At 37.3% G+C, this 9,471-nt stretch overlaps 1 protein-coding gene across 6 annotated transcripts in view; it reads right to left on the bottom strand.

Moving 5' to 3' along the window:
* Positions 1-4,887: 4,887 nt before the first annotated feature.
* Positions 4,888-9,471, bottom strand: part of znf462 (zinc finger protein 462) — a 49,422-nt gene continuing 44,838 nt past the window's right edge. For 4 of the 6 annotated variants that reach the window (XM_039779108.1, XM_039779105.1, XM_039779107.1 and 1 more), the window contains one exon: positions 9,202-9,418. In XM_039779108.1, the coding sequence (XP_039635042.1) occupies positions 9,202-9,418 (217 nt within the window). Of the gene's footprint in view, positions 9,419-9,471 lie in introns of all 6 variants that reach the window. The other 2 variants (XM_039779110.1, XM_039779109.1) reach the window with 1 other exon arrangement.

The raw sequence follows: 9,471 nt of genomic DNA, 5'->3' as shown, positions 1-9,471 counted from the left end.
AAATTGATGGGAAGATGGATGGAGCCAAATACAGGACCATTCTGGAAGAAAACCTGATGGAGTCTGCAAAAGACCTGAGACTGGGACGGAGATTTGTCTTCCAACAAGACAATGATCCAAAACATAAAGCAAAATCTACAATGGAATGGTTCACAAATAAACATATCCAGGTGTTAGAATGGCCAAGTCAAAGTCCAGACCTGAATCCAATCGAGAATCTGTGGAAAGAACTGAAAACTGCTGTTCACAAACGCTCTCCATCCAACCTCACTGAGCTCGAGCTGTTTTGCAAGGAGGAATGGGCAAAAATGTCAGTCTCTCGATGTGCAAAACTGATAGAGACATACCCCAAGCGACTTACAGCTGTAATCGCAGCAAAAGGTGGCGCTACAAAGTATTAACTTAAGGGGGCTGAATAATTTTGCACGCCAAATATTTCAGTTTTTTATTTGTTTAAAAGGTTTGAAATATCCAATGAATTTCGTTCCACTTCATGATTGTGTCCCACTTGTTGTTGATTCTTCACAAAAAATTACAGTTTTATATCTTTATGTTTGAGGCCTGAAATGTGGCAAAAGGTCGAAAAGTTCAAGGGGGCCGAATACTTTCGCAAGGCACTGTATTATAAAACAATGTCAGTATAGTATGTCGAAAAAAGTAATAGTACAGTATGTTGAAAAAAATGATAAGAAGTCATAGTATAGTATTTCCAAAAAGGTGATCGAAAAGTCATAGCATAGTATGTTGAAAAAAGTGATAAAAAGGTGATTGAAAAGTCATAGTATAGTATGTTGAAAAAAAGTGATAAAAAAGTGATAGTATAGTATGTCATAAAAAGTTATAAAAAAGTCACAATATATTTTGAAAATAGTCATAGTATTGTATGTCGAAAAAAGTGATAAAAAAGGTCATAGTACAGTATGTTCACAGACATTTTCAGCACCTCACTGAAGACGTGCCACGTGCCAGCCTGCTTCAAGACCTCAACCATCATCCCTGTTCCCAAGAAGCCAAGGACCACAGGACTTAACGACTTCAGACCCGTCCTCTGTGGTTATGAAGTCCTTTAAAGGCCCTTGTGCTTTCTCACCTCAAAGACATCACTGACCCCCTCCTGGACCCCCTGCAGTTTGCCTACAGAGCCACTAGGTCTGTAGACGATGCAGTCAATTTGGCTCTCCACTACATCCTCCGGCACCTGGACTCCGCAGGAACGTACGCCAGGATCCTGTTTGTGGACTTCAGCTCTGCCTTCAACACCATCATCCCGGCTCTGCTTCAGGAGAGGCTCTCCCAGCTTGGTGTGCCTGACTCCACCTGTAGGTGGATCACTGACCTTCTGTCTGACAGGAAGCAGCATGTGAAGCTGGGGGAACACGTCTCCGACTCACAGACCATCAGCACCGGATCCCCCCAGGGCTGTGTTCTTTCCCCTCTCTCTTCTCTCTGTACACCAACAGTTGCACCTCCAGTCACCAGTCTGTCAAGCTTCTGAAGTTTGCGGACGACACCTCCCTCATCGGACTCATCTCTGATGGTGACGAGTCCGCCTACAGGTGGGAGGCTGACCACGTGGTGACCTGGTGCAATCAAAACAACCTAGAGCTCAACGCTCTAAAGACAGTGGAGATGGTTGTGGACTTCAGGAAGAACTCAGCCCCACCTGCCCCCATCACCCTCTGTGGCTCCACAATTGACACTGTGGAGTCTTTCCGCTTCCTGGGAACTATCATCTCCCATGACCTCAAGATCTCAACTTCATCAAGAAAACACAACAGAGGATGTACTTCCTGCGGCAGCTGAAGAAATTCAACCTGCCAAAGACAATGATGGTGCCCTTCTATACAGCCATCATTGAGTCCATCCTCACATCCTCCATCACCATCTGTTTTTTTCCACTCCGCCACTAGCTTTACCAACAAGGCCCGGAACCCACCCTGACTCTCTCCACACTACACCTCTGGCTCTACATGCCACTGTACCTACTCTGCTGTAGTGTTCCTTTTTACTACTGTTTAACTTATTTTATTATTTTATTTAACATTTTATTTTTATTATTACATACTGTGTGTATATTTTTATACTTATATTGTTTATATTCTTTTTATCCTTTTTATATTTAGAGAATGTGTGACATGCACCAACAACACCATGACAAATTCCTTGTATGTGTAAAAAACGTACTTTCTGAGTCTGATTCTGATTTGTATGTCGAAAAAAGTCATAGTATAATATATCTAAAAAAAAGGATAAAAAAGTAATTGTATAGTATGTCAAAAAAGAGTGATGAAAGTCATAGTATAGTAAGTTGAAAAAAATAGTATTTAATGTCGAAAACAGTCATGGTATAGTATGTAAAATAATTATAAAAAAGTTATGGTATAGTATGTTGAAAGAGTCATAGTATAGTATGTCGAAAAAAGTGATAAAAAAAGTCACAGTATAGTATGTTGAAAAAAGTAAAAAAAAAAGGCATAGTATAACATGTCGAAAACAGTCATGGTAGTATGTCGAAAAAAGTGATAAAAAGTCATTGTACAGTATGTCGAAAAAAGTCATTGTATAGTGTCGAAAACAGTGAAAAAAAAGTCATAGTATAGTATGTCGTAAAAAGTGATAAAAAAGTAATAGTATAATATGTCGAAAAAAAGTGATAAAAAAGTCATACTATAGTAAGTCGAAAAAAAGTGATAAAAAAAGTCATAGTATAGTATGTCGTAAAAAGTGATAAAAAAGTAATAGTATAATGTCGAAAAAAGTCACGGTATAGTATATCGGAAAAAGTTTAAAAAGTCAAAGTATAATAGGTCGAAAAAAGTGTTAAAAAAGTCGGTATATTATGTCGAAAAAAGTGATAAAGAAGTCATAGTATAGTGTGTCATAAAAAAGTCATAGTATAGTATGTTGAAAAGAGCTATAAAAAAGTCATAGTATAGTATTTCAAAAATATGATAAAAAAGTCAGTATAGTATGTCAAAAAAAGTGATAAAAAGTCATAGTATGGTGAAAAAAAGTGTTAAAAAAGTCATAATATAATATGTCGAAAAATTTGATGAAAAAGTAATAGTATAGTATGTCAAGAAAGTGATAAAAAAGTCAGAGTATAGTATGTAAAAAAAAGTCTGCAACTTCTGCTACTTGGGCGGAGTGATTTGCTCGCAGCACCTGAGAAGCCCCGTGGTGAGGAGCAGAGTAACAACGGCGCTCTTCAGGTTTTGTGCTAATCACTCCGCCAGGAGTAGCAGGGCTTTGCCTTCTGAGAATATAGAGAATATAGTTCCCAGTATGTATACGGTTAGAATATGGCTGTGTCTGTATATATAAATCACAACATGTAAATAGTAAAATGTTGGAGTTATTTTGTCACTTATTGGGCGCAGTAGGCTAGATGGAGCCGGTTACCTCAAGGATCTGTGCTAAGCTAGGCTAGCAGTGGGTGCGTCAGACAGAGTTACTACATGCACGGGTATGTATGGACTTATCTAACTCTGGGGGATACGGTGAATAAGCTAAAGTCCCAATAAGTCGGCATGTTCCTTTAACAAATAGTCATAGTATAGTATTTTGAAAAAGTGATTAAAAAACTCAGTGTAGTATGTCGGAAAACATAATAAAAAACTCATATTATAGTATGTCGAAAAAAGTCAGTATAGCATGTCGAAAAAAGTGATAAAAAAGTCACAGTATAGTATGTTGAAAAAAGTCATGTTGATGTTTAGCAGTTATAATGTTAACCACGTTCACCATCTTAGTTTGGAGTGTCTAACATTTGCCAATTAGCGCTGGGCTGATGGTATTTGGTCATAATATATACTACACCATTTGTACAATTACCAACGTCTACAATATAACTGATAATAATTCTGAGCCTGTAAATAATGTTGATGTTAATAATGTGTCTTTTAATCTACCGTGTATGGGCACTGGTTGTTGGAGTATGGCGACTATGACCTACATTTTCTTACATATGTGTCTGCACATTGTATCAATGACAATAAAATTTAATTGAATTGAATAAAAGTAGAGGAATCAAGTTATTACTATGGTAGGAGGTAAAAATGAATGTCTACCAAATTACCAAAAAAAGACATCTCACTTTAAATCACAAATGTGAACCTCATGGTTGCACTACAGGAAATGTCAGGAGATCACTAAAGTCATTAGGATTCGTCATCTGGGCACCATGAATGTCTATATTATACAGTACATAGATATAATATTTCCATCTGTGACCAACTGCTATCCCCAGAGTCATGATGCTTGCATGGTTTAACATATCTTTTGCTCATTGACCTGCTCATGACTTCCCATGATTTGCCAAATTATACTATTTGTTTGTCCAAGATAAAGCAGCTATGGCAACCCCTTCTTACAGTAAGTATTCTGCACCTGGAGACAGATATTTGTGTTGGCTGGGTATTTTGTTTAAACAGAATGAAGCTAATAAAAATGGCTCCTCCCTACGTGAACCATATCCAACACAAATCTGCAAGTAACAACATAAAGTACTAATTTGATCAAATTTGATGTTGGTTTCATAGAAAAATAGACAGGTGATTTGATTGGGAAAATAGCACTTCCTAGTTCTTGTTCCTTTGGCATCACTTTGCTCTTGACAGTGAAGCACTTCACTTACTCAATTTGCTATTCAGGAAGCTTGCTTGTCAATGAAATGTTTGCTGATATGCATAATTCAATGATTTAATCATACATAACAGTGATATTATGCGTGATATCAAGTGTATCAAGTCAGAAAAAAATATATGTAAAAGTGCAGCATGTTCTCACAATGTAACCCTTAACATCTTAGTGTTAAGCAAGGAAAAGTGACATTTCAGAGCCCTAACTGAATTTACATGAGTCTGTACAAAGAGGAGATAAATGCAATTAACCGTTATCTGATAACTTTATTATCAAGTTAAAAAAAGACAATGAATTACAATATTTACAGAATATCCAGAGATAAATGGAATAAAATTGTAAACAATCATTCTAGGCAACATCACAACCCACCATCAGGTAATCAGATTTATATGGGAAGAAAGGCAAGAAGGAGAGATTCTAGTGTCAAACTATGACGACAACAGTCTGAAAAGAGAAATGCATCGGAAACAAACTAAACATATATACAAGTATCCAGTGTGTTGTCAGCAGAGGCTTAACTTTGGGTAAACTGGGAATATTACAGTCTAGAGACTGCACACAGTGAAGGATTCATAGTCATTTTCTATTAAAATAATCACAGAACAACAAACAATTTTGGGTTGACAGCTTCATTACCCAGATTGTCCCAATTTATCATCTGTTTACACTGGGCTTTCAAGCTGGGCAACAAGCTGCCCTACAAAGCTTATTTCTACAACAACAGTTTTCAAACAGTTTTACTTTCAAAAAGCTACAAGCTGGTCCTGAAAAACAGAAAAGGGCTTTGAGATTCAGCACCAACTCAACAGGTTTTTAAGGTATGAGGACTGAGGAGCATAGTGGGGCTGCTACATTCCCACCTCTTGTTGACTGGGTAGACTACCGTTAGGCCTACTTGGAGCAAGTGAGCTGATGCCCTTACTGGAGTGTCAGGTGTTGAATTGGACATGAGTCAGCTAGATTTTAGAGGGATCTATGGATCGACTGGGAAACCAGATCGTGGCTAAGCCCAGAAAAGGACCAAGCAGTTTAGGTAATTGCGCCCAAAGTAACAATTTTTTTTTTCTTCTTCACAATAAAAGCCATGGCCACTAATTAGTAGAGAACTGAATCATTTTCCTTCACGTGCTTAAATATTGTACAACCACACTGCTCTTCTGCTCATTCCCATTACAATATAAAAAGGAGATATTTTTCATTGTAACCAGACATTGTACAACAGCGTAATAATGTTGGATTGGGGACTCAAAAAGCCCTTAAGGGTTAGCTATCATCTTTAGATTTCTTTTTTTTTTTTTTTTTTTTAAATGAGAACACCTAAAGGAAAAAAGGGTTAAAGTATCCTTTCTGAAACACCACGGTTCAAACACTTAACAAGTAATTTTGTTTTCTATACATGGCTGCAAACATGTGGTTCGCCTGGGTTCCAAACCCAAATTTCCTATTTCCATCAATGGTTCAATGTTCAGGAAAGACAATCACAGCAGCAACACAGCGGGTTTGGTAAATGTTTGGTACCAAGAACACAATACATTAATTGTTCTCCTTTACGAATTCGACATTGTAGTTATCAGCCACTTTATTTCCGATTGTTTAACGTTGCTTATTGGTCTTATTGGAATTGAATATAAATATTTCTTAATAATTGCTATTCATTATCTTATAAGGCTTTAGGGCATTCAAGCAGCAACTTCCAACAAATACAATCTCTGCCTTTTGTCAGTAATAACAATAACATGAGAACTTTGTCTAAAAAGAAGCACACATATGCAGGCTATGACAGTTGTGCCAATACATAATTTAAAGGCTGTTTAAGTTGGGCGATTTGACACCTTTAAAAAGTAAATGTTCAACATACAGTCCCAGTGGCAAATAAACTCTATATATGTGGAAACAATTGGTTTTAGGGCTTTTTGACTTGGTTACAATTGTCTTTTCAGTGTATATTGCGTCACAACTGGACTACAGACTGTAGAAAACATGTCTGTGGCATCAGCCATAAGTTTCTAAAGGGATGTCTTGAAGCCAAGATTTGAGTTTAATGCTTAATGCCAGCCTGTCAGTCATTTGAAGCCTAACAATCTGAATTTGGGCGATGTGGAGGGACCTGGATGGAGTTGAGGTAATAACCAGGGCTGACTGTGAAAGGCAGAGACATCTGTCAATCAAGCAAACACACATACCCAGTTTAGCATGGCATTTCATTTGTGATGCTCACAGCATAAAAAAACAACAACACTCAGCAGCATTTATATTGCTTTCACTCCAGATAATATAGTAGTACGCTCAGAACACATTATCAACAGTTTTCAGGGAATATTTATTTAGTAGAAAGTAGTTCCAATGAAAACTGCATTTTCTTTAATGCTGTGAGTATAACAAATTAAATTTCAACCACTTCCATTGGACCGACAGAAATCTCAGAGACAGATATCTCAAACCCTTGGCAAATAAACCAAAGCTATTGCCATGGCTAAATACCACTACACCACATGTCTTTGTACTGGTACTCACTCAATTGCTGCAATTACAATAAAGTCAAATCTAATTTCATCTAATCTGATCTTACTTAAACAATGACTGTGAAAATTGCCACTAAGACCCACATTAGGAGTGAAATTAGATTTTGAGGCTATAAATTATTGTGGGAAAACCTACTTGATTTCCTGGTTACTTCAAACCAGCTGACCTTTTTTTAAGGCATAATATGTAACTTTTCCGCATTAAAATGTTTAAAAATGACAAGACCTATGTTATATAGTTTATTGAGTTGTGTACTTACATTATCCTAAATGTTTCCAACAATTTTCAACCCAGAGAAATCTGTAATTTGAATCAAGGTTACATTTGCGCAGTGTTGTGGTTGTCTACCAGAAGCTGTCATAAAATATTTTTTAATCCAGTTTTAAGCCACATTTTAAATCTTCACTTTTTAGATCTTGGTTGTTTTTTTTACTATATATCTTAACCGGATGAAAGATTTTAGTCATCAGACTAGATCTTCAGAGAAACAAGCAGAGCAAACGTTAGGTCGGCTCATAGCCCCTCCGAGAAGTCCTTTGTCGCAAAACAGCTTTAGAGAAACACTGATTTTTTATGTGAAACTGCTTTATTCAGTGTTTTTACTGGTTTTAATAACCTGCTCCGTTGTTTTGGAGAGGAGGATACCTATGAGGATAATTCGGATCCCGGTAAAAACCCGATGAACACTGAAGAAATCCTAACCGTGAGAAGCTGACTGCAATGAAGTGTGGTGAAGACAACAACTCCCCTGATCCCATCCTCAAGCTACTTCATGACGTCACTAAAAACTCCATCTCTTGATTAAGAGAACCCTCGCGGCAGAAAATTACGTATTGTGCGTTTACAGCAATTAAAGCCATTTAGTGGCCATTAGAGGAACTGCATTTTAAGGCACTAGCACACTGGCTTCAACACTCAACTGTGGTGGTCAGCCTCCTCCAAACTTTGCATTAAATTGTCATTTGTGGATGCACATACAGTATGTGCAGAGCTGGACTCTGGCAGATCCAATTGTCAAATGTGCACTGAAAAGACAAGTGTAATCTCGGTCTATTGATCACAGTGACAAATATCACGCAACTGTTGTAAAATCCTGTAGTAATATGTTCCAGGCTAACCTTTGCTATGATCAGATTAATAAATACCTATGTCAAATGCATACAGTCGTGACACATATCTCTGTTGTTATAATGTTCTGCTGAGTGCATAGGTCAACTGTGATCTTGTTTAACCTGGACTACAAACACCACAAGATATCATATCTTACGGGGATGGGAGGCTTAAACTCATCCCATTATTTTTATGATTTAATCAGTGAAATATCTGGACAATAAAATAGTACAGTCAAAATGCAAAGGGTGCCACAGGCTGAAGGCTTATACGTAGTATAATATTAAGGGACCTAAAATATAGCAATTTGCTACAAACATTGGGGGGAATTGTCAGTATTTCTACGAATGAAGAAAACATGATTTGTGGTTTTACTAAAATAGATAAGGTGCGACTCTTTCTCAAGGAATACTTCTACACAATTAACACAAGCCTAAGATGAAAAAGCTTTACAGTGGGCCATGGTTTAAATGCTTTCATATCTTGTTTATTTATTTTGGGTAAATTTAAAGTACCCCTGTTTTGGGGGAGTGTAAAAGGTGCTTCAAATAATAAAACACTAAATTTAGTTAATAATTTTGGACAACATTCTTTATAAATAGCTTAGTTTTTATCTAGGTGGGATCTTTCACTGTAGATTTGACCAGAATGTCAGCAATAAAGAGTTCTGTTCACTATTGGTTACCAATATATTAAGATCTGTCCTAGGGGACTGCCCATTTAAAGAGCTCAGCCGTTTTATGCAGCACAATCTAATACTTAAATATGTAACACACCTAAAATCTAGTAATGCGCCAACTCATAAGAAGTCACTTTTTTTCAGTTTCAATCTTTTTGTTTCCTTTGACATCCTATTTAAAGATCCAACTCAGTGTTGATCCTACCCAATGTTATCAGTTTCTAGCACAGGAGGCCACAATCAGTTCAACCAAACTGTTGATCATTTTTGGTGTTGAGCATTTCTTTGTCTTCCACATACTGGCTTGGACTTCTCAGTGACAGATCAGCGGGGTTCCCTTCCTTGTTGCTGGACAGGTGCAATCCTGTGTCCATCAAGGCCGAGGCGGAGCCAGAGGAAGATGAAGCTGAGGCTTCTATTGTGGAGGTGGTGCTGGTGTCCATTTGACTGTTGTTTACCATCCTAGCAATGAGGGAGGGAGCAGAAATAAGTGCTTTTAATGTGGAAAGATATGA

The sequence above is a fragment of the Perca fluviatilis genome, chromosome 17 (assembly GCF_010015445.1).
Source record: "Perca fluviatilis chromosome 17, GENO_Pfluv_1.0, whole genome shotgun sequence".
NCBI lineage: Eukaryota > Metazoa > Chordata > Actinopteri > Perciformes > Percidae > Perca > Perca fluviatilis.
The sequence above is the reverse complement of the archived record's forward strand: the minus strand, read 5'-3'. Positions and strand labels throughout refer to the sequence as shown.